This window comes from Enoplosus armatus, chromosome 3 (assembly GCF_043641665.1).
Source record: "Enoplosus armatus isolate fEnoArm2 chromosome 3, fEnoArm2.hap1, whole genome shotgun sequence".
NCBI classification, from domain to species: Eukaryota; Metazoa; Chordata; class Actinopteri; order Centrarchiformes; family Enoplosidae; genus Enoplosus; species Enoplosus armatus.
The window spans coordinates 16,633,300-16,658,884 of record NC_092182.1 but is presented as its reverse complement, the minus strand read 5'-3'; the positions used below and the strand labels follow the sequence as shown (position 1 = coordinate 16,658,884).

At 42.3% G+C, this 25,585-nt stretch overlaps 2 protein-coding genes across 2 annotated transcripts in view; one reads left to right on the top strand and one right to left on the bottom strand.

Moving 5' to 3' along the window:
- Positions 1–16,019, top strand: part of trim62.1 (tripartite motif containing 62, tandem duplicate 1) — a 28,762-nt gene extending 12,743 nt beyond the window's left edge. Inside the window, exons 2-5 of the mRNA XM_070903240.1 lie at positions 6,780–6,875; positions 10,161–10,417; positions 12,261–12,376; positions 15,469–16,019. Coding sequence (XP_070759341.1) covers positions 6,780–6,875; positions 10,161–10,417; positions 12,261–12,376; positions 15,469–16,019 — 1,020 coding nt within the window. The remainder of the gene's footprint in view (positions 1–6,779; positions 6,876–10,160; positions 10,418–12,260; positions 12,377–15,468) is intronic.
- Positions 16,020–22,419: 6,400 nt separating this feature from the next.
- Positions 22,420–25,281, bottom strand: LOC139283228 (uncharacterized). The gene is made up of 2 exons (XM_070903206.1): positions 25,134–25,281; positions 22,420–23,957 (listed from the first exon to the last, which is right to left on the bottom strand). Exons 1-2 carry the CDS (start codon positions 25,279–25,281, stop codon positions 22,861–22,863), a joined length of 1,245 nt encoding a protein of 414 aa, XP_070759307.1. The 3' UTR covers positions 22,420–22,860.
- Between the last annotated feature and the right edge of the window lie 304 nt (positions 25,282–25,585).

Genomic DNA, 25,585 nt, shown 5'->3' with positions numbered 1-25,585 from the left:
AATCAACAAAAATGTTGCCAGATAATTGACATCAATTTTGATTAGTTTTATCAAGCAAAAATGCATTTCAACATGAGGATCTGCTGCTTTTTTTGCTTTGTTTTATTATTGGAAATTGAAAATGGTTGGTTTGGTTTTGGACTTTTTGTCAGTCAAATAAAACAAACAATCTCGTCTTGGGGTCTGAGAAATTGTGATTGTGTAGCTTTTTTTTTTTTTTTTTTTTACTATTTTCTATTTTTTTGACTTAACAATTGATTCACTTAGGGCTGAAACTGATTCTTATTTTCATTATCTGCTAATTTGTTTGATATTTTGTCAATTAATGATTCATTGTTCAGTCTACTGTATAAAATGCCAGAAAATATGCCGATCACAAGTTTCCAGAGCCCAAGGAGACGTCCTCAAATCAAATTGCTTGTTTTGTCTGATCAACAATCGCAAACCCAAACTCATTCAATTTACATTCAGACTATTTATATTTTCTATGTTTGAGAAGGTGGAGTTTGACATTTTTGCTTGACATTAAACTTGAGTATTGTCTCTGAACGAGACCTCCATTGTAACTGAGGAGTGAGTGGACGTGGACTTTGCAGGAGGTCCAGCACACAGTAGAAAACTCATAAAAAAAACATATCTTCCATCAGTGCAGAACTGAAGGTTTAGCAGCACCACAGCCTGTCCAGTGTAGTAGATGCACACATACCCACGCACTGTACAGGCTGCCTCTGTCTCACCAGGACAGATGTTGGAGGTGAATAGTGTGTCTCTGTCCTGCAGCTCTCTGAGCCAGTCCTGCGCAGTCAGCTCAGCTGGCCTCTGCCTGCTCTGCTGGCTGAGCTCAGGCTGCAGGGACGCACTCGTCCCCCTGGAGAGGCTGCAGGCTCTGCTGATGCTAGAGGAAAGGCTCCGGGATGTAAGGCGCAGCTTGAGCTCAGTTTGATGTCTTGGAACAAATACACCGGAGTTTGCAGCCTGAGACAGCATATTTGTTGTTCTGCTTTTTGTTTCTTTTCACAAGTTTTTGTTTTGGTTGGGGGGGGGGGGTCGTCACACCAGACAGACAGGTGAAACATTTTTAGGATTTCCCTCAAATCCTTTGGACCACAATTTATCATGACTTTGCACACAGCTCAAATCAGCCTCAGCCTCAATCAGCCGGTTGGCTTATCCATGAAAATGATGACTTGTGTAACGTATAAAGAAACATTTTGAAAGGCTGTGTGCTTACACAATGTGTTGTATTCCCAGAGGCTGTTGGTCTGCATTTTGATATTTCACTGAATGGCACTTCCTGTAAGAACAATGTGTCAGAGATGAGGGGAAAAAAGGGAAAATATTTAGCAAATCTTGCACCTCAGAACACAAAGCTCATATCACGGCGAGTGTTTCTGCGGCTGTGACATCAGTAGTTTCTGTTTGCTTGTCGAGGTCTGCTGTTAGCTCTTTCACTGCCGCTGACAGTGTCAGTGTCTTCAGGCTTGGCATTGAGTGCTGTGAGGACGGGACCACGCGCAGGCTAGCTTGCCATCTTGTTTCATCGGGACAACCTGCTGATGAGATGGCCGGCACAGTGCACCGTGTGTATTTTCGCCCCGAGCTTCTGTATCCCAATTAGAAAACACAGCACTTTGTAGAGTTCCACTTGCTTTTGGTCCACTAGCACACTATTTATCTTGGCTCTCTCTCCTCTGTTTGCTGTTTTTGTTTCTTTGCATTTCTATGTTTGTGTGTATGTTTACTTCCAGCTGAATCTAGTAATGACATGTGTGTTGACGTTTCAAATTTCTTCTTGCAGTTTTACTAATTTATTGTTTTCTTCCTGCAGGCAAGAATCACACAATGGGGCTGAGCAGGATTGAATATTAGAAAATTATACACTCAAGCCGCTTTGGCACTTGTAGTTCAAGCCATTTAGTTCATGTTCACACTCACTTATTACAAACAAAACAGGTGCTGTAAGCACAAAGTCACATGGACTGACAGGTAACTCACTGATTGGACTGTTTTGGTGATGTCATCCTGCATCATCAGCACATCGACCAATGTGGGGAAATCAAATTTCTCTGCAGCACTTAACTGAACCAAACATGTTTGTTTATGTTCTCTGGTGTCAAAAAGAGCTCATGAAGACACGAGTATGAGCATTATATCTTCTGTACATAGATATTGATGAACAGGTAGAAACAGGCATTGTTACAATGGTTACCAAATGCTCTTGCATACATAAAGGCTAGGCACCGTTTATCGCCTACACATAGTGAGAACTATATCTGAAAAGTTTCAATTAGCAGACGGATTTAATAGTCGTTTAGCTTTGAATTCATGCTAGAATAATATCTGCTGTGGTTGGTCTGTTTTCAACTGGCCTGAGACCCTCCTTTTCAGGCGGTCTCGGCATGGTTTTTAAGACCTCATCAGAGTTGGCCTGAGGCTTTAACACGAGCCCAAACGAACCAAATCCAAAGTTTAAATGCACCAGAGTTTGATTTAGCTGAACTGAAAGCATCCTCAGTGTGCCCTGTCTACAGATACTTAATGGTAAGGTAAACTAGTGGAGTTAATGTGTGTGGGTGGATAATGTGTGTTGCTTCCCTTGACATATCCAAGCCGATAGCCTTGAACTCGCAGTATGTTGCCCCTGTGACTCTGTACGTGGGTGTGGACGACATATTTCAGACCCGGTCGGTGTTGAATTAGAACAAACTCATAAAGCTTTACTCCCTGACTGTCACTCCTGCAGCTTGTTCACTGCTTTGTTATTGGCTGGGGTCCTATTTACCCACTCTGTCTGCTACCTGACAGAATTACACCCTCAGCTCGATGAAGGTTATGCCCAACTGTCCTTGTGAAAATCACTTGCAGGACATTGAGTTCTTGTGGTCTCCGCTGGGGTTTGCCTTCTCTGTCCAATGATAAACAGATGACAGAGATCCCACTGTAATATTATAAGTCTAAGTAGCACATAGGCTCTGTGTTCTGTATGTCTTCCAGTAAGGAGATGAGTTGCAAGTTTTTTCCCTGTTTTTTTTCCTGTGATCCACGCATGTGAATGAAATCACTGGAAGCTGGTCTTGTCTGTGTGTGTGTATGAGAGGAAGTTCTCCATCCTGTAGGCTTTTTATTATTCATGCTGGGACACTGCATGTTGTTTTGTTCGCCTCTTCATCGGGGCTGGCAGTTTGAAGCCAATAACGGTCTTTGAATCCCGTACAAGCTGAAGAATAAAGAATCAAGCTCGCAGCTGTACAGTAAAGAAAGTAATTTTAAGCCCCACGCGTCTGTTATTTTATTCATTTATTTACTGGTAAATATCCACCAGAGCTGCTAACGTGACAGGAGAGGAAGAGGAAGAAGAAGAAGGGAATGACAGCAGGATGAAATGAGTTTTAGATTTATAATCCCCCAGCCATGACCCCCATTTCCTGCATCTTGACGTCCTGGGGAAATGTCATGTCAGACTTGTGTTGGCCAGATGAGATGGACAGGAGAGAGACGCCTCCACACAAAAACACACACACTTGCACATCGCGTGCACACACAAACTTCCCTGTCAGAGTCTCTGCTGATACCAGCGTTCATTCACCTGCATTTGTTTTGCTCTCATTTGGTCACATAATAAATGGTTTGCTTGCCGTCATGCACACTTTTCCTCTAGATAGCAGTGAATCGCATCCATTTCAGATCTAATTCCTTGTCCATGTGTAGTGATGGACACAACTGTAGCTTTTTCTCTGTTTCTGCTAGAAATGTCATCACAGAAAATGTCTGTCTGTAGGATACTCAAAGGACGGTTTTTGCTTCCAGGAAGATTAAAGAGGATTATTTATTTGCACGTTATGGAGGAGGTTTTAAGGCCTTGGAAGTGTGTGAAGATGATTTCACCAAGGTTGATTTCTAAAATGCGGCTTTGGCTGCTTAAATTCAGCTTTGGTACTGTACTCTATTCTCCAGTGCATTTTAATTTTAGCAACAAGTTCTATTCAGTCACGGGAACAGAGTGCATATATCAATATTTTTTTTTTTGCACACTGTTGTGCAGAGGATAATGCAAAACTTTTGTTCATTTTTTTTATTTTCAGAGATGTGTGGGTTCTTGTTGAGGCATCCATCTATTAGCGTGATGGCAGTTTAAGTTGCCCTTCCCTGACCAGTCAGTCGGAGGATGTGCAGCAGGAGACTGAAGGACCATGTTTTCTCTGCCAGTCTGTCAGTGTTGGTCTATCTCAGTGTGTGGGAGCGGCCTTTGACCCGCTGCAGACAAGCGCGTAGCAATGAGGCGGAAAGCCTGCTGAGCCTGCCGCACTCCTATCATTAGCATGGAGAGTCACGCTCCCCCTCTGCACCAACCATTGTTTTCCACCGTTTCCGTCCTTGAGAAGAAACATGCTTCATCTTCAACAGCCCACATTTGCGCCTTTTGTAATTTAGTAGCTAATGATTGAGGTCAAGGATTTCCTAATACATCACAAATTGATGTGTGGGTTATTTTTGTTCCTCTCTGCTGGTACCTTTTTAACCTTTTTTTTCCTTGTAGACTAGATTGTTGAATTATTATTATGTATTTTTCGGTAGCTGAGTGATGGTTGTTTTCTTAGCCCCGCTAAGCTGACAGTTCCATTTGGTGGATTTTTGCAGCAGTTGGTGTTCAGGGGAGGCGACAGTCGTCTGTGGATCACAGAGAAAGTGACACACAGGTTACAGTAGCAAACAGACCAGCAGGCTTAATGGGGGGCTTTGAAATAAATATGTGCCAGGTTGTTTCCTTTTTTGATTCAGTTTTTCGTTTCCCCTTGAATCAGAGCAAATGAAATGATGCCATTTTTACAGCCACACATTTTATGTCATTCTATGTATGAGGCTTTTGTCCAAAGTGCACAGTTTCTGTTTAATTTGTAGCTGTGTTGTCTATAATTGTTTTGTACTTTAGGCCCATTTGTTTGTTTACATTTGAATGTAATGGCATACTTCTCTCCTCTTTTGTTTTTTGTTTCATAAAATTGAGTTTGTCAACTCTCTGGATACCAGAATGATGTTTTACCGCCAAAAAGACTTTCAGGTTTTAATATTCTGCCAACTCATTAAATGCTGCAGTGGTTCAGGCTCGGAGCGGGTTGATCCAGAATCCACGTCACGTAGACAAGGGCCAGGTCCAATTTTTTGAGGTCAGGTCCACGATGCAACGTATCTTTGAATCCTTTTGATTTAAAATGTCTTTTGTATGTGTAATGTTGTCGCAGGTTAGTCCCCAACAAAACAAGTCCCCCAACTAATGCGAACGCCCGGATTTGGTTTCTCAGCAGGCGTAGTTTATTCATATCACAACCTAAAATGCATGCATTGTTCATTGTAGTAACAGAAGTTAGTACTCTATAAAAGGAGGGGGATACCACTCATGCAGTGCTCTGTTGAAGGCTTGTTTACCATTTTGTTTCTTATGCTGACCCGTTTTGGCAAAGTGAGGCCATAGTATTGACATTTTTGTGTATGTTCGGGGTGCTGCTATTTTGGTTCATAAGTCAGGTCAGAGTTTCTGTTGTATCGAGGAAAACGTCAATACACCATGCTTTAAGTTTTTTCATTTGGTCTGCTGTGATCCGTTTGTCTCCAGTGTTGTTATCCTGCAATCAGTTAAAATTAGAATATTCAACCATGTCCAACAATATCGGCTTCAAATATCTGTCAAATACTTGCAGAACTAATGACTCAACTGTGCTGTACTGTTTTGTGCTAATTAATAAAGTTAGCATGCTAAAATGCTAAACTAAGATGGTGAACATGATAAACGTACCTGCTAAATATCACCATGGTAGGATTGCATGTTAGAATGTGACGTTAGCATTTAGCTCAAAGCTCAAGTACAGCCTCACAGAGCTGCCAGTGTGGCTGTAGACTCTCATTATAGTTTCAGTAAAAAATGTCAGATTCCGTCCTCTTTCAACCTCATTTTATACCACTTTATGTACCTCAATGAAAACTCAAGCAAGACTGTCGTGTAACCCAAAAAGTCATTTCATTTTCACAAGAGCTTGCAAGAGATTTCAAACTCTCTACCATGTCATTCCTCGTTATTTACTCCATCTGAAAACACCAGCCAAGTACTTAACAAAGTGCAGCGCTGTACCTTGAGCCTTTCAGTTCTTTGCACATTTATATAAACAAGTCTCTACTTAAGGAGGGCGTCTTCTAAACCACTTCTGTCCTAATACCTAAATCTGAGTGCACCGGTGTTGTTTGCACATGGGACCTGCATAAAAACTCTGCACCATTCGTGACAGCAGCCGTCCCAGCCAGCTCCCGCAGAGCCTCTTTCCTGCCGTGGGGAGACTTGGAGGTGGCTGAGCGGTGCAGGTTCTGCCAGCGTGTGCCTGACTAGAGATGAGACCCAGTTTTCTCTGACACAGCCCAACATCTCCAGAGATTTCAGTTTATCTCTTTCATATCTCGCTCTCCATCTGCCTTGCTTGTTTTGTAGCTGAGGCTTAAATCTTTGCTGCCTCGTACCCGAGCAAAGAGAGCTGTTACACAAATAATACAATTTAAATAAATAGAATAGAATTTGGACCTGCAAAAATATCTGTCTGCCAAATATATTGGCATTATTTTTTATGTAACCGACACTGTTTCTGAGACATTGAGAAAAGAAGAAGTGGAGCTTCATCATCAACATTTAATGAAATCCTCCAAATACACTGAATGTATTCTGCTGTTCTGCTATGTTGAGTTCCAATCACATCAGCTATTGACCTGTTGTTTGTTGTTGTTTTGTTGTGTTGCAGAGGGAGATGAAGGAGCAGCTGGCCACCCTGCAGGACAGTGAGAAGGGACACACTGAGGCCCTGCAGCTCTTGCAAAGACAACTTACTGAGACCAAGGTACTGAAACATTTCTCCTTTTTAAAACGGAACTATTCTCATATATAAAGCTGCACCAGCAGCAATCATTCAGCTGCATACAGCTGCAACTAAAAAAAACTATATTTCATTATCTATGTAGTTTATGAAAATATCACAAAACAGAAAAAAAAAATGGTCATCACAATTTCCCAGAGCCTAAGCCAGAGTACAGCCGTGCTTTATCCCACTAGTAGAACAAAAATAATTAGTTTACAATGATATAAAACAGAAAAGCAGCAAATCTTTTCATCTGAGGAGCTGGAACCAGGAATTATTTGGCATTTTTGCTGGAAAAACCGTCAATCAATCAACATGAAGACTATGAACATTTGCTGCTTTTTTGTCTTATTGGATAGTAAACTGAGTATCTTTGGTAGGGCTGCATCTAACGATTATTTTCACTATTCATCAACCTTTTTTTTTTCTCAATTAATAATTTAGTCTATACAAAGTCAGGAAATAAAAAATAAATAAAGCCCGAAGTGACGTCTTCAAATTTCTTGTTTTGTCTGATGAACAGTTTGAAATCCAAATATTCTCTTTTTAATATCATAGAATATTCATCAGCAAACGTTCACGTTTGAAGAGGCCAGAACCTTTTCGCTTCAAAAAGCTTTTAATTTCATTTTCCTTCAGTAAACTAATCACTATATCATCTAATTGTTTTCAGCTCTAATCTGTTAGACAAAACAAACAAGATGTTTTACGACGTCATCTTGGGCAAAAGGAAACTGTGACGACCATTATTCATTATTTTCTGACATTTTACCGACAGAACGATCAACCGAGAAACAAGAAAACACTTGTTAGAATTTTGATTTTGATTTAAGTAATTAATTATCCACCAACTAATGGCATTGGAAGTCAGTGTGGAGAAACAAGACATCCTTGTTTGCATCTTAGACATCCAAATGGAGACAGTAATACTCACTAAGTAAAACGAGTTCCTATGAAAAACGTCAGGAAATAAAGGACGGTCTGTTTAACATGTGCAGTCAGTCAGTCACTGATTATCGGTCTTTTCTTCCAAAGTGATTTGGACTGACAGTTAAATTCCGACACGTAAATTGGTTTATTGAGCGACTGTTTAATCTTGACACCTTGTTTTAATCAGCGAACCATGAGCATCCGCTCAATATGTCAGTCCCTCAGCCCCCCCACAAACACGCACGTCTCCTCTCTCTGCTGTAGTGACATTGAAGCTATTGACCAGGGAAGGGTCTCTGGCAGAGACGATGTCGCAGCCATCAGCGTTATTTGTCATTTAGGGAGCGCCTTCCTCTTTCTCTTGTTTTTGTACCTGCTGTCCGATTGTTACGGCATCGCTCATCTTTCTTTCCGAGTTCTGCACTGCAGGAGCGTCCGCTGCCAGAGAGAGCGAGGCCCCTGTCCCTTTCAGCCCCTCCATCGAATCGCTCTGACTGCTGGATGTAGGCCTTTCAGCCGCCCCCACTCCTCATTGGAACTGAGCTGATCTCATTAGATTTACATCCATTTGCACAGAGTGCTCGGCCTGGAAGAGAGCCACACTGTGATTTCATTGATCTCTGATGCATTTAGGTAGCTGACAATGAAATGTCTCCCTGCGTTTCATCATCTTGCTAAATTTGAGGTTGCTGAAGTTATATTTCTTCTTCGTTTCTACTTTTTTGTTGTTAAAAGAATAACATTGTCGGCCACCAACCGACACTGACTCAAGTGACATCACTTGAGGCAATCACGTAGATGCCTCTGGAGCCCCAAACTGCTTTATATGTCTTTTTTCACATAGGCACTCACTCCCCAAGACCAAGTTCCGCTTTAATGTTACATGAGTTGCATCTCAGTTCTTGTACTAAGATTGTGAAGGAATCACTGCAGCAGCCCGGCTCTCATTTTCACTGAATGTGCCTGCCGTGCACTCCAGTCCTCGTGTGTGTGTCTCCGTCTGAAGGATAGACATTCTGTCCTATTCACATGCCCACCAGGGATTCGCTTGATTATCACATGCTTCCCTGAAAGGTAGCCAGCCTCCTGTCTCCAAGGGCTGCAGACTCCCTCTCAGTGCCATCACATCAGAGAGACCGATGGGTGGGCTTCTGCAGTCCTCCACCTCCTCCATACCATCAGTTTTCAATTCTTAACTAAGTAGGAGGGCTGGGATACAGCCCACCTTAATGTCATAGCTCTCATGCTTGCTTGAAATAGTCTTCTGAATAGGTTCCCACCGGCAGAGTGAGAATACCTCCCTCTGGTCTCTGAAAGAACAAGAGGAAAAGTCCTGCTGTGTAATTAAAAACTCAGATCACAGTTCCTAAATCTAGCTCCTCCTGCAAAGATCAGAGGAGTGGTTGAATTCCCGACAGATAAGATAAACAGGTTTCATCTGAAATTCTTGTTTAGATCAATTTCACTGTGAATCAGTAGTCATTAATTTCCTCTTGTTCTGAGCTGCTTTTTGATGAACAAACGCTTGGATTCATTTTGAAACTGTGTACAAAAAGTTAAACTTTTTGAGTAAAATGATGACAGTTAAGGACACACTGGGAAACTTGTCTGAATGAAGTCCAGTTGCTTTACTCGGAAGCTTCAAATTGAAAGGCTCCCGCTCCTCTCTGTGCGATTTCTTTTTTCAGGGTTTCCACGTCACACACCCTTTGTTCTGTCTCTCTGACGCTCTGCTAACACTCGGATGATTAATTCTCTTTGATGTCCAGCTTCCCCATTTTTTTCTCTTCAGCTACAAATCAGTGTCTTCAACTCTTGAGCTCCCAGTCTGCGGTCCCCTGCAAACTGCTCAGCTCTGTCTGTAAAGGCTTCAGCTTCTCTGCCTGTCTCGTAATCAGCCATCTTCACACAGGGTGTCCTTTGCGACCTCCTCTTCGTCCTCTTTTATTTTATTTTTTGGGGGGGGGGTGCTATTTCTGTCACAGTGTATTCTCATTTGTTTCTCAAAACTGGAACAATATAAAAGCTACTGGAAGATTGTGCACACACGTTGTTCTCAGAGAGCCATTTAAAATCAATACATTTACAAGTTGAATCAATGAATGAATGTTAATGTAATATTAACACAATTTAGAGCACTTTGTAAGCTCTTGAATTGCTGACCCGTGTCTAATTAAGAGTCGGGCTATTGTGACTGAAACACTCTACAAACCCAGATAACTACAGTACAAAGTCTATTTCACAGTCCTGTAATAGCAGTTATAAATAAACCAGCTGAGGGTGGTTTTGCTTTTTTAAGTAAATCACCTTTTGCCTCTTTTTTTTTTTTCTCCTCAGTCCTCAGCCAAGAGTCTGCGCGCAACCATCGGTGACGCATTCGAGCGCCTTCACCGCTTCCTGCGCGAGCGTCAGAAGAGCATGCTGGAGGAGCTGGAAATGGACACAGCCCGCAAGCTGTCCGACATTGAGCACAAGATCCAGCGCTACAGCCAGCAGCTGCGCGACGTCAAGGAGGGCATCCAGATCCTGCAGGAGCGCCTCAACGAGTCAGGACGGCACGACTTCCTGGAGGGAGTAGCCGTCACGTCTGAGAGGTGCTTCACCTGCCCTGAGTTTGATGAAACAGTCCCTGTATCATCACTGCCGTCCAATAAGAAAAATGATGTGGTTCTAAACACATTTGCTGCAAGGAGGATCAGGTTTCAACACTTTATCTAACCGTAAAATATTTGCAGTTGTAATTGTTATGTACCTATAATGATACCTCACAACATGCCAAATGTGTGTTCTGCGCGTGCTTAAACGTAAGGTTGCTTACATTTTGGAGAATGTACAGATTTGAGCAACAGCATCAACTAATCCCTGAACAGATGGTGTATTAGGCCTGAAATAAAGCAGCTGTAATGTTTAATCTGGGAGGGGTACTTGAGGACGATTTTAATTGAACAGTTTAATACTTTGGAGCAGATTAATGAGGTTGAAATGAAGAGCTAGCAAGAGTGACAGAATCCAACATGTTATCTTTTACAAAACACCACAATATCTATTTAAAGTCACAATATTAAATTTGTTTTTGGGTACAAGTATTATTTAATCGAAACTGGAGGTGGATGATATCTTGTCTGAGAAGCAGGTCTGAAATCTCACTCAGCTAGAGGCTGTAAGAGAGAAGTAGGGCTCCGTTAAAAACCCCAAATACTTTCTGAATACTAAAATGTTGCGTCTGTAGCATGAGATATCGGAAAACTGTCAACTATCAAATGCTTGGTCAGATTGTTAGTCTTGTTTACTTCTACTTCTTTCATCAGGGAATCAGCTAATTTTGCTTTTTTTTTTTTTTTTTTTTAATTAAATTAACACAAAGTTGTATGGCAGCTTCGGTTGAGATTTACATTAAACCGGTGCGCCCTGGTAGCTCACCGGTCTTTACCGCTGGTTCGATTCGGCCCGGGCCCTTTGCTGCATGTCAACTCCCCTCTCTCTCTCCCATATTTCCTATCACTCTCCAAGCTATCACTATCCAAAAAAATATTTAATAAAAAGTTTACTTTAAATTAACATTGAATACTAGTAGATTTTTTTTAATATTCCTTAAACCTGAAATAAATTTTATTTGGCCACTTGCCACTGTATCACTCTGCCAGCTATTATAACCCACAAGCTAATGATCAAGTTTTATATGATGGGAGGGGTTAGCGAGTTAATCCTAAATCTCCTTTTGATTGGATACATTTATGTTTATGCCTTTTGAGTTCAAGATGAGTCATCAAAAATATGTTTTACAGAAAGAGAAAATAGAGGTATTTTGATGTAAGTGTACTCAAAAAAATTATTTTTATTTGATATCCAACAAGATATTAACTGAAGAATTTACACAGGGACACAGGAAGTTGGAAAATGTCTTTGTATTTCACTGTGTCCTTAATTCAAACTTTGGCAAAAGAAAACCTCAAATAATTGCTACACAAGAACTCTGTCATCCAGAAACATTGTAATAGGCATTTACTTTCATTCCTTCTTGTCAGACAATAAACCACAAACAACATTTTCTGCGCAAATGTAAAAAGTCTCTTACAGCATACTGTGCTGTTATTATCAAGACCTCAGTGTGGTAAGCAACCCACGCAATGTCTTGCCTGACCTCTGGACTACATGTAGGAGTTCACTGAGTGATTCATGTGGAGGTTTTATATTGAATCATATTGTAATGGTGTTAGAGCTGAACGCCCCCCCCTCTCACTGATACATTCATCTCTGCTGCAGGAGATTCATGAAGCAGTTTGTCAGCTGTTGAATGTCAATAATGGCACATTTCAGAGACACAAACCAGAGTAATTACTTGAAGCATCGACATTGTGGGTTGAACAAGAGGCAGTATTATTTGGGAAAAGCAGCAAATTGGATTTAGACCTTTATTGATCTGTTTTTCTGTCTCAGGATTAAAGGGAAGATACATGAGACCAATCTGACGTATGAAGACTTCCCCACATCCAAGTACATGGGGCCCTTGCAGTACACAATATGGAAGTTGCTCTTCCAGGATGTCTCACCAGGTATGTGAACATGGCTGCAACATGAGATGTATGTAACTCAAACAGGCTGGTTAGTAAATATACAGCGTTTAATCGAGCGTAAAGCACTCTAGGTGTTAAAGGAATGGTTGAACAAATAGGCTTATCTGCTTCGTTTGCAGAGAGTTAGATGAAGAGATCAATACCACTCTCATGTCTGTCTGTTAAATGTAGGACTACAGCCCGCAACTGGTTAGCTTAGCTTATCATGAAGGCTGGAAACAGGGGGAAACGGCTAGCCTAGCTCCGTCCAAAGGTAACTAAATTGAATTAGTTTTTGTGTGGTTTCACCTGATGCGATTGTTCCCTCTGGGAATGTAAGCTGTTTTCCCCTGTTTCCAGTCTTTATGCTAAGCTAAGCTAACTGTCCTCTGGCTGTAGAATTATATTTACTGGACAGACAGGAGAGAGATATCAATCTTCTCATCTAACTGTCAGCAAGAGAGCAAGTAACCATATTTTCCAAAATGTGTCACTGCTCCTTTAAAAACAGGTTGATGATCTAATTTTTCTTCAGTAGCTGAATGTATGACTCAGAAACACGCCATCAGGAACTAGTCCTGCCCTGTATTAGGATTTTTTGGATACTTTCAGCTTTTTTTTTTTTCCCTCCTCGGATGAGAAAATGGTGGTCGGACCTGGAGGCCGGCGATGCCCTTCTTTGTTTGACAGTGCCAAGAGGGCCTCTACTCCCTCTGCCCTACAGCCATCACTCACCCACAGGAGATTATTTAAAATAATGTGGTGAGGAATTTTTTACTCCTTCAATCAATTCTCCCATTTCAGCCCGCTGCCGGCTGAGGGGAGGCCAGGCAGTTTTTCTGGCCTCCCTTGACTGGTTGCCAAATGGAACAATTGGTTATGATCCATCACCAGCGGTTGCCAGAGATGAAATAAAGACATTCCTCCCATCATCCCTCGCTGCCATCGATGGGTTAGCGGGAATAACCACCAGACACTGTGCACCGCGTCTGGTGGAAGGGGGGGGGGCCTTCTTATCTTCTGTAGGAAAAATGGTTTCTCTGCTGATGTGCGTATGCTTGCAGGTTCCTCTGTATGACACAAAGAGGCACTCACGTCATGAAATTTTAATGACTTGATTGTAACAAACACTGGAGATGTCTTTGACTGGAGAAGGCATTGTCCTGTCCGGTGGCCGGGCGCCAGGCATTTCACCTCCATTTATCCCAGCAGATATAAATACAGAGGAACTGGAAAAATGCCTTTCCCACTCTTTCCTGAGTCTGCTTTATGTGAAAGAGAGCAAAGAGAACAAGCTGCTATTGTTCTGCCTGATATGGCTCCCTAATAAGCAGACATGGGTGCAGATTCTCCCTCCCTAAAACCACATAACAGCACAGAGAAACTGCCTCCTACCGGCCTGGAGCCTGTGGAGCGAGCTGGAGCGACTCCTCCCGTCGCTGTAATTACTGCTTCACTGTATTGTTTGCACTCTTCGCGTGGCCTGATACTGCTAAAATTGAGCTTCCCTATCAGGCTCTGGAGAGCACTTGACTTTGGAGACTCTGGTTTATGCATGAAGGTAAAAACAGATTATAAAAAATGCATCGTGGTGTAGTCACAGTCACACTCGTCGCACGACTCCATGTTTGATTTTCCTGAAATAAGAGTCGAGCAGCAGTTGGGTGCGCCGTATAATAACAAGCCATCAGTCATCTTTTACCACAGGGCATGGCTTTGATCACCTCCTGTAACGCTGGCTGTAGTGGTTTATGTCCTATAATATCTCCAGCAGGTTATTGTTCTTAAAGGGTCAGTTCACCCAAATTACAAAGAAACATATTTTCTCACTTACTTCTGGTGGCATCTTGGCATTGAGATGATTTGGGGGGGGGTTTGTCCAGGTTTAGAGATATTTGTCTTTTCTCTTTTAAACTCCAAAGTAATGGAGGTAAATGGAATTCATGAACATTTCTTTTCATTAACAATGTCTTTACTCTGGATAATACAGTCTTTACTCTGGATAATACACACAAGGATTATTTCCTTGATTTTTTCCAATGAAAGCTGTCCTCAGTGAGACGGATCATCCGGAGTAACCTGGACATTGTTTCTGAAAAGATGGGTATAGTTTTTTAAAATGTAATAGCGTCCTGTGGCCGACTGGTCTAAGGTGCATATCATGTAATCCTAACGTCCCTGGTTCAATTCTTGCCTCTTCTCTCTCTCCTGGCTGTCTGTAATGTCAAAACTATCGATAAAGGCAAAATTTCAACACAAAAAATGTTTGTTTTTTTTCTCAATGCTTTGACACCACAAATAAACGTTTATTCACCTCCAGTGATTTACTGGGATTCCAGCTTTCAAGAGCTGGACTTGAGCTAAGTGTTGCTGACGCGGACAGGACAGCTGACTGACGGCACAATTTACTAGTCTGCAGGTAGGCTCCATGAGGAGTAAACAGGAAGAAAGCAGCGTTATTTTTATTCATTTGATTCTTATTTCCCACTGTAGTCGGTGTGGATTGATGTGTTTGATAAAATGGAAGGGTATCTGTTTCGTGAGTCAAACAAATGATGGACGTCAAAGGCTTTCTGTGTGGTTTGCCCTTTGAGTGGAGGCAGAAACCTCAGAGACATGAAGTATATATCAAAACCTGGGAAAATAAAACCAAAACCATTTTCAGTGACCTCTTGGTCAAAACATCAAATCTTCAGTATATATTTTCCAACCAGACGGTGTCCTTTGGCCTGAGATGAAATCCTCTCACTGGGTGCATTTCAGAGATCAGTTCATAACCTTGACCTAACCTTTTCTGTAAAGTGCCCGAGCAGCCTGGATGTATTTACTCACTGCCTCAGCATAACAATGTTCACACAGCATTTCTGCAACAATAAAGAAAAATGAGGTCGCTGAGAGTGACACTGCAGTCCTCGCTTTTCTGTTTGTCTAAGCTGAGTCATAACATATTGATGTTTGTTTTTCTACTTACTTATATCCATGACTGGCCTGTTTATCTAGAGTGTTTTCTCTACACAGTGTTGAATTTAAATGTGAAATATATGCTGACTCTTTATGCTCCTCCTTCATCTCCCTTTTCTTGTCTTCCTCAGTGCCAGCAGCGTTGACCCTCGACCCCATCACAGCCCACCAAAGACTGATCCTCTCAGACGACTGCACCATAGTGGCCTACGGGAATCTCCATCCGCAGCCCCTGCAGGACTCCCCGCGCCGCTTTGACGTAGAGGTGTCCGTTCTGGGCGCAGAGGGCTTTGCGTCAGGCGTCCATTACTGGGAGGTGATGGTGTCGGAGAAGACCCAGTGGATGATCGGCGTGGCCAATGAGACAGTCAGCCGCAAGGGCAGCATCCAGATCCAGCCCAGCCGCGGCTTCTACTGCATAGTCATGCACGACGGGAACCAGTACAGCGCCTGCACCGAGCCCTGGACCCGCCTCAACGTAAAGAGCAAGCTGGAGAAGGTGGGGGTGTACCTGGACTACCCCAAAGGCCTGCTCATCTTCTACAACGCAGACGACATGTCCTGGCTCTACACCTACCGGGAGAAATTCCCAGCCAAGGTCTTCCCTTACTTCAGCCCGGGGCAGAGCCACGCCAACGGCAAGAACGTGCAGCCGCTGCGCATCAACACTGTACGCCTTTAAGAGCTACACGCATCTATGGTCGCGATTGTCCTGACAGATGAATCCATTATAGGTGAATTCACAGGACGTGTGTAGGTTTCAAAAGATGTTCAAGAAATCAGTTAAAAAATGTTTAATAGGGTGTTTGAAATGTTTTATTTCCTTCAGTTCAGTTAAGAATTGTGCTTGATGTTGCTCTTAAAAACCGCCGTCTTTTGTGACTTGAAACAACCATACGGTAATGGCCTGCACTTGAGCCTCATTCCACATCTTTAATTGATAAGATGACACTAAATGGAGACAGAGGGACCCCTGGGCTCCTCTGAGGTCTGTGGCAGTGATGTGAAAAAAAAAAAAAGTGATTTCCCCTCTTAAAGTGACTGTCCCAGGCCCAACTTGCACACTCCCAGGGGGCACCGCTCTCCTCATCAAGCCCCAGGCTTGTCAGACTTGACACCCCCTCTCTGTCCAGGCAAGCGGACACTGAAGACTGGTCACTTGTCTTCTCTGTGCTGTACAGTTGGCTTAGCTTTGTGTGTGGAATGTGATTGACAGCACTCGGCTCCTTTTTTTTTTTGTTTGGGCAGCAATCCACCCTGAACTTGTCAAGTCTGTTTTACTTCTGTGTGAGACCATGATCTTGGTCCCTCCTGCGGGCCACATGCACATGTGTCTGTTCAGTCTTTGTCACTGCATCGAATGCTCTTGTTCTATGTGCACCAGCGATTATCCATGTCACTTAAAACAGAGTAAATGAGTCAAAAAGTAGTTCATCGGCTGCCCAGTCCTACCCACATGAGGTGGGAAAGTCTGTTTGGAGGTGGAGGTTGTCCAGAAATATGCTGCTATTGATGGAGTAAGAACTTGCATGTATTGTATATAGAGTATCAAGGGTTAAAAGGAATAAGTCTCTCACCATGCTGGCTCATGTTTAAGTTTCCACTCTTTCCCCTTCAGCATACGCTATACCTGTGGGGTTTTCTGTCCACTACAGTGTTGAACTCAATTGCATTTCTGCTTCCAGTCATGATGTTTGATCGTTTTGTCTTAAAATCAAAAGCATATTAAATCATGCTGTCTGAGTAGATGTCGAGTTACAAATGCTACTCGGATGTAAAAATCTGACAGGTTTAAGATGAATTATTGCTCAAAATTGCTACAGAGACCAACTGTTCTCTCTTATTATAAATCATATCATTTATGAAATTGGAGCTGTATGTTTTGGGAAATGGCCACTGTCAAGAGAAAATGATGATGGATGGAAGGACTTCAGCACTAATATACTATTCCTGTGTGACTGGCATTTCCAAGGCTGCTGCTGTGTTACACAATGACAAAATCACTGATAATTCCATGGAGGCTCATGTTTATTTCTTCGCCCCACGTGCCTCAACCCGTTTATCAGTCATTGTACACAAGTCCTGCAGAATCTGCTCGAAGAGGCTCCGGTCCCTCAGCCGAGTCCAGCATACTGTGTGAGTGAGTGTGTGTGTGTGTGTGTGAGTGTGAGAGAGGGCGGACGGACGGGCGGGCGGGCGGGCATGTTCACGGGTGCAGCGGCCAAAAATGTTATTATTACAAAACACTTTCAGGTAGAACCTAACAGATTTTTCTTTGCCACTGTACATCTTTGCATTTGTGTGTGTTGTCTGTGTTGTCCACTTTAAAAGAAAATTGGGGCAGCGCCCTTGTTTTTGTAGGATGTGAGTCCGGTATTTGCAGTATGAAGCGAACAAGGGTCAACTTGTGAGCATCTGCACCTTTTGTTTTAACTTGCGCAGATCTGCAGGGGCCTGTTTCAAGGAGCGGATCTACAGAGTTGTCTGAATAACGTTGAATAAAACCTATAACATCATTTTTTTTACATCACGTCTTTTTTTCTGGGATTTACTCAGCAAATGCATCCAGATAACTCTGTAAACCTGCTTTGTGAAACAGGATTTATATAATTATGTGTGAAGATAATAATTACCAGAGGGTTTAGACAATCAGGACAGTATTTAGTCATTTCACTTCTCTCTGATTGACACTCTATGAGAAGTAGATCCCAACCAGCAGGTACTTCATGCAGGTTAAAACAAATGCTTACGTTTGACCCCAGTTTGCCGTGTTGCAGACTTCAGTGACCTCTGCTTCATTAAAAACTTTCTGTTTTGAATATTAAGAAGGAGATTATTGTGATGTGGTGTTGGGTTACTGGTGGTGGTGGTGGTGGTGGTGACGCTAATGGTTAAAATTATTATGATAACTGACACTTTTAATGATTATAATGATGATTGTGTCTTTTTGATGATGGCAGCTGTGCACCCATCATTAGTGTGAACACACTCTAGTGTGCTTTTGCTGCTGGAGATTTGTGGGAAATGTTTTAATGTACAATAAATTCCTGCTAAAATCAACCAGTCTCTTTAACTTTGTCCTGGTTTTCAGAATGCATCAACACAGAGGCTGTAGAGCATCAATAAGGAGGAGTAGTAGCCATGACTGAATGAATGTAACTGATAGCAGAAACACTGATTTGTACTGTATTCAATGTGGATGAGGTCATGTCGTGGCCGATGACCACTTGATAAGGTCCGTAATGGGACTGATACTGATCCGACATATCAGATTGATGCATCCTTAATTTCCAACCTGGGGGATCGTAACCTCTGAGGGGTCACAAGATGATAAACAATTTAAGAAAGATGAAAAAATCATTTCTCTGCTACAACAAAATGTGTTTATTTTTTCAGACATATCTCATATCTTTGCTTTCATGTGAAATACTGGATGTTTTACCTCCTCAGGCCTAAAACTCTGTTAGGCTGTAATTAGGCATTGTGATGCTTTGAGCTAAATGCTAATGTCAGCGCGCTTAAAAAGGTTACAATGACAATGTGGACGTGCTGATGTTAAGCAGGTATAATGTTTACCATGTTAGCCATCTCATCTTGGCGTGTTAGCATGCTAACATTTGCTAATTAGCACGAAACACAAAGGACAGCTGAGGCCGATGAGAGTGAATTTGCTTCAACACTGACACCGGTTTAATGTTTTAGTCTAGTCAGAGAGTGAACATGATCTACCACATCACATTGAGAGCAAGAATATCAACATAGCTGAAATTGAAACTCTCAAAATGAAACATATCAGGGAGACAGAAGAATCTTCTTTGAAAAGCCTCTGCTTGTCAATACCTGCTCCAGTTCAGTAAGAGTTTCATGCCAGACATTTTAGTTGAGATGTGCCAAACTCTCAGCCCTGCTAAGCCATCCAGCAGGGAGGTGGGAGGTTGTGTGCTCTTTTTTTTTTAATAAGTGTTCCCTATTTTGGCATAGGCTGAGGGCCAGGCGTGTGATATGATGAACAAAAAAAGATGTCTGCATGGGTTCAGTGTTCCCACACTGCGGGTGAGCTTCAGCTTTCAATAGCTCCCCCTCATTAGCCATCTGTGACGCCTTTTAATGACTGGTCGTTAAACTGGAGGAATAAAGTGTCATACAGTTTGAAGTCATGATAGAAAGTTCAGAGTCATAAACTGCGTCAGAAATCCAGAAAGTTGTGTTATTTGTGTAACTTTGTACCCCGCTGCTTTATTCTTCCACACTCCAAAGCAATTGAGCCTTGTTGCATCATGATTACAGCTGTTCCATAACAAACTGTAGTTTGAAGCAGAGCGCCATCTATTCACAGCAGGCCCTCAGGACAAGTGGTTTCATATCCTCAGCTTTGATTTGGAGTACTTTTCTCCCCTCACTCCTGTGATAGAGACATTTCTGTCCGAGGAGAAGGTGTCCATCCTGTAATAGACATTTTTACCTGAGGGGAAAGTGTCCATTAAAAAGTCACTGAGCTCTCCTTTGAGAGACCCGTATCTGATTCCAGTCTGATGTGGCCCTCCTGAGGCGGGAGTGGAAGGTTTTTAATCTTCTAAGTGATGGAAAAAGCAGAAATGAAGGCTCACATTTGCCATCACTTACAGTTAAAGAACAAGAGCTGCAACTACAGTATGATGCCGGTGGCAAGAACAGATCTTTCGTCCCTATTATTAAACATGTTTTTGTACATATTGCTTGATGATTGTATTGTAACAATAAAGACAAAAATATCGATATAAACATTTCCGGGTTACAGTTTATCCTCACTGAGAGGATTTTCTGCATTTCTCTTTTATATTTATGTACATTTGGCTTTTGGACTGTTGGTCGGACAAAACAAGCAACTTGAAGATTTCACGCTGGACTCTGGAAACTTGACGATATTTTGTTAGAAAGAAAAATAAGAAGAATAAAGGCATTCATTAGTTGCACCCTACACTCTGTAGTCTCCTGGAGGATGTACAGTATTAAACTTTGGAAGAATTCCTTTTAGAGAGTTGTTTTTGTTTGAATGAATGTAACCTCTAAAAACCTGCGCTGAGCAACTTGAGTTTCCAAAACCTTGAATGTGGGACTCATCCCGCCTCAGAAAGCAGGAAAGAAAGAAGTCACATGAAGGTGAATCAGGAGATTACTCATCTGGCTTGGGAGCAGTTAAATCACCTGTGGGTGTTCTGTTGAAGCAATAAAATGAAACACCATTAGGAAGCACATTATCTCATCTCTTGTATTACCATACTACCATCTTGATGTTTCTCATGCCATCCTCCCACAGCACAGTTCCTGCACTGAATACTAACAACTTCATGACTGAGGAAATTTACAGCAGCTAAGACATTTCCTCTTAATGTCGTCATGCCCTAATTAAAACAAAAACAAAACTCCTCAAAGACACAACCTTTATCAACCTTTTTGTTATGTGGTCTTACAGTTATGAAGCAATAATTTGCCTCTGGATACATCAGGACATTAACAGTATCTCCTTCTGTCCTAAAATAGCAAAGTCAGAGTGAGCAGTTTGAACATGTGTCTGCACAGGTTTCTGCACTTTGAAAGAAGAGGTGAGCAGGCCGTTCACCCTCCGGCTCCATCAAAGGTAAGACAACCTAAAAACGCCTTCCTTTGTTTCCTTCATCCCCTTCATCCCTCTCCTGTTACTTCCTAAAGCTCATCTATCAAACATTTAGATTTGAGCTTCAAGGTCTCAGGTATCAGTCGCTCTGAGTTGTTGTTGTTGTACCAGAGTGCCCTCTGGTGTTGACATCTGTGCCCCTGCTCACCTTTGGATTACCCACACTCGATGCTTGAGGCGTGATGGGTTTCTACATGTGAGTACAAGACAGTCGTCTGTGTGCTTTGCAACGTTCAGGTTCTCCAGTCACACAATGCATCTCTTTGTGTCATTTTACAGGAGCAGTACGCCTTTCATTCTGTGATTTAAAGGAATAGTGAGACGTTTTGGGGAAATGCGCTTATTTTCTTGTTGAGAGTTAAATGAGAAGATTTATACCACTCATGTCTGTCCATTAAAGACTACAGCTATCATATACAGCTATAGCAGCTGGTTAGCTTAGCTTAGCATAAAGACTGTAAAAGGCTCTGTCCAAATGTAAGAACATCCACCTACCAGCACCTCCATGGTTCACCAATTAATCAGTGAGCTTTAGAGGTGCGGGTAGGCTGTTTTTTTTGTTAGCTACTGAGAGAGCCAGGCTAGCTGTACCCCCTGTTTCCAGTTTTTATGCTAAGCTAAGCTAACCGGCTGCTGACTGTGGCTTTGCATTTAGTTGTATCAAAAGTACCTGTTATACAGAAAAAAGCCTCTTGGGACTAATATATTAAATATTACAATATTAGTCTGTAATACTGATGCACCAATATGTAAATAACTAGCATTTTACTGTTGTAGCAGTTCAAGATGGCGCTACCTCATATACATGTTTAGTCCAGTGGTTCTCAACCTACAGTATGTAGATGTGAGTTCGGGCCCCCTAAAGGCTCTCAAGATACATTTTGAGGGGGTTGTGAGATCATTAGTTCACAATTTTATATGAATTTTTTAGATAATTTATCTTTTGGCCTCGACCTGGTATTTAAATAAAACTGTCTCAGAGGTTCAGAGGAGAAATCTCTCTTTGGTGGAACTCTTGACAACTCATCTGAAACGGTGCCCCAACAAGACATTGCTGTTTTTGTCCCAGACTAAACCGGTTGGAAACCAGTGGTTTAATATTCAACAATGCTTTGTATTTCATAAGCGCATCATATGTTTTTTTCATGTAAAATTGTGAGCTTAAAAGTAACTAGTAACTACAGCTGTCAAATACATGTAGTGGAGTAAAAAGCAGAACATTTTCATCTGAAATATAGTTGAGTAGAAATAGAAAGTAGCATAAAATGGAAAAAGTCAAGTTAAGTACAGTTCCCCTCAAAATTGCACAGAAATACAGTACTTGACTTAATGAATTTAGTTTTCATCTCTGAGGAGAAGTAAAATCCTTTGAAACCAGCTGATTTAAGATCTGAGACAGAACTGCAAAGAAGAAAAACAAAATCTGTGCTACACCCTCAAGTCACTCACTATTTATTTACACATTGCTTCATGCAGGGTTAATGCGATGTAGCATCAGCACACTTCATATTACTACTTTCAAAACACTGTTTGCCGCTGGATTAGTCTTATTCAAACTGGAGGGGCTCATTCTGTAACCCATCGTGTAATGACAAATCACTGCAGATCTTAAGGCTCTGAACAATAAAAGCAGGCCTTCCAGCCGTCTGTTTCAGTCAGGTTTAGTGTCTTTCTGCCGAGCACGCCTCAACCTGCCTCCTCAGCACCTTTCAGCGGTTTCCACATATTGTTCCTGAGCAATAGCTGCTCAGAAATGGTTATTTACACTCTATTCAAACCGTTGACAGGTAGACCTGCTGTCTGCACACATGCAATATTAATCTGGTGATCCGGTTGCAAAGAGCCTCCAATCAGCGTCCACTTTTGCTTCTCACCGCTCTGTTTCATTGTGAGAGGTAGATGTGTTGCTTGTGTTTGCTGCTGTGGACAAAACTAAAGATTTGATACACCGCTCCAGCAGAGTCTCTATAGTCCTGATCAGAAGAACGTTCACACTGAGGTTTAGAGGAAGCACAAAGATGGAGAGCACACCCACGAACCCTATCATTACATTAACCCCTGGGCAGGGAAAACCCCACCGTTGCCACCCACAATGGCTCCCGTGTTGTGAGTCCACGTGGTCGTCCGTGATAAATGTCAGAGGTATACCTGTCTTCGTCCATTCGTGCTCCTGTCCTCCCCTCTCTGCAGACAAACACTCGGGGGAGATGAGGACAAAGTCTCCATGGTGACGCGCCGACATCTGCACACTGTTCCAGGAACACGCTCTGTGAACAGTGCAGCTGCTCTCTGTTTTCTCTGGGTCAACACACTGTGCTGGCTCCGATACCGACATCCCAGGGTTCACAGATAGCTCTGGAACGAGGTCTTGCCAGCAACTGTCGCCATTATTGACTCCACGTTTCTCTCCGTGTGTCCTTGCCATCTGTGCAGGGGCCCGGAGTCGTCTCTGCAGGCCTTTGCTCGTGGTCAGGAGGAGCAGGAGGAGGGAGAGGAAGGCCATGCCCCAGCAGGGATTTAAAGTGCTGGAGACAGGGCTGAACAGGTTGGGCAAACACCTGATGAGTGAGTTGGTTGTGTGCAAACAGGCAGCAGCCCACACTTCCTCCAGCTTCCATCGCCACCTGACATTGAGGGCGACGGCGACCCACACCGACAGGCAGCAGAGGTAGCTGACAACATGAGACAACCCCTTTTCTTTGTCTGGGTTGTCGCTGTCCTCCTCCTCTTCCACAGTTATCTCTCCGACGTAACAGCGTTGTCCATCAGAGCCCGCTGTTTGACTCCTGTGAGCGACAGGCCACAGCAGTCTGGTCACAGTCTCCACAGCAATCAGAGGTGTGGTCAGGAGCAACACCACGCCATATGTGTGGCTGAGAAAGAGCAGGAAGCGCAGGGCAATGACATCTCCGAGTCGGGTCAGATCAGACAGCCAAGACTCAAAGATGCAAAGGAAGCTCAGAAAAACTGTGGGAGAAAAAAGACAGCAAAGTGTCGGCGAGTTAGTATGTGGAAAAGATTGTGGAGTAGCTCAGCTCATTTGAAAGCAGTTCTCCTCCAGACATGTTTGCAGACACAAATAATTTGTATCTGATATGTGCCAGTTAGAAATTCATTCAATTGCGTCTACTCCTTGTCCATCATTAAAAAAATCAAGACTCCATGAATATGCAAATAGACACAAGACGTCTCCTACTTCACTGAAAAGTCCATTCACAGCGTTAGTGTACTGTAATCTTCAAGTTTCCACATCACACTTGTGTAAGTTGGATATTGGCAAAAATCACAACTATGATGCCACAAAATCCTGCTTGTACGTTCATGCACGTCTTAACCTGAGACTTAAGGTGAGGACAGAAAAACTTTCCTCCATCAGCAGATGAATGTAAAAACAGTCTTATTGTGTTTTCTTGTGTCAAACTCTGCACATACATCATTCTGCACAGTGAAGGTCAGACAACAAGAGACGTAACAATATGCAAAACATTGGATTTGGTTAAACAAAAGCAAAGAAAAAAACATATGTATATACCAACATCTACATATTTATGTTTGTGAAAAACAATAAGTGGATGAAAAGCCAATCTTCTGCAACTCCAAGCAATAGAGTGGTACTGATGCTTAGATAGAAATAAAGACCAAGCTGAAACAAGACAATTCCAGTATCACTGTGTCTGTGTCAATTATTTTCTTTATCTCTGTCTTTAAAATGTCAGAAAATGGTGAAAGATGCCCATCACAATTCACTTAGATGAAAAGTGACACCTTCAAATTACTTGTTTTGTCCAGCAAACACTAAAAAACACAAAGATATTCAGTTTACTATCAAATAAAGCAACAAAAACACAACAAAAACTACCAAATCCATATGTTTGAGAAGCTGAAGCTCGGAAATGTTAAAAATGTCATTTTGTTGCTGTTGTTTGACTAATCAGTTAAACAACTAATTTGTCTAAATGTCTAACGTCTTCAATGAAAGAAATATTGTAACAGTGTCCACTTTGATATAATTAATAGTGTAAAATAACATCCTATTTATTTAGAACATTAATTACAGGTGGTGTTGAAGCTCTTGAGCCCATCTGAGACGTCCGACAATAAAAGTGTGGTGACCAGTACACCTGATCATGTCCTGACACTCACCTGTGACCAGGAAGTCGGTGAAGATCAGAAGGCAGCAGCAGCAGAAGCTGACCGGACTGTGGGAGGCAGCCAGCGAGGGCAGGAAGAGGAGACTACAGACCAGTTTACATAAACACAACACCGCTGCTCCTTCCAACACACCATCCATGGCTACAACAAAACAGCACACACATGCAGGTCAACATTTCGAAAAACTGGTTTCCTTTTTGCCTCTGGGCGGAGGAGCAGCTCAGGAATGCTTGGCACTCTGCTGACAGTAAAACCCCAGCATTGTTAAATATTTCTGTATAGCTTCTGTAAAAATTTCATAAGCTCACATTAATGTTTGACGCGATCATCCCACTGTCAGTCAGTGTTTCTGCACCGCGGTTGCAGATCAATATTTACTTTGTTTACATTAGAAGTGAACCCTGGACCAGACAGTTGTTGACAGTTGATCAAAAATGAGGAAA

Excerpts from the sequence above, each read along its gene's own strand:
- LOC139283228 (XM_070903206.1), bottom strand. The coding sequence starts at position 25,281 with ATGGATGGTGTGTTGGAAGGAGCAGCGGTGTTGTGTTTATGTAAACTG. Across the intron at positions 23,958-25,133 it reads CACCGACTTCCTGGTCACAG|TTTTTCTGAGCTTCCTTTGC; the intron begins GTGAGTGTCAGG and ends TTTCTCCCACAG.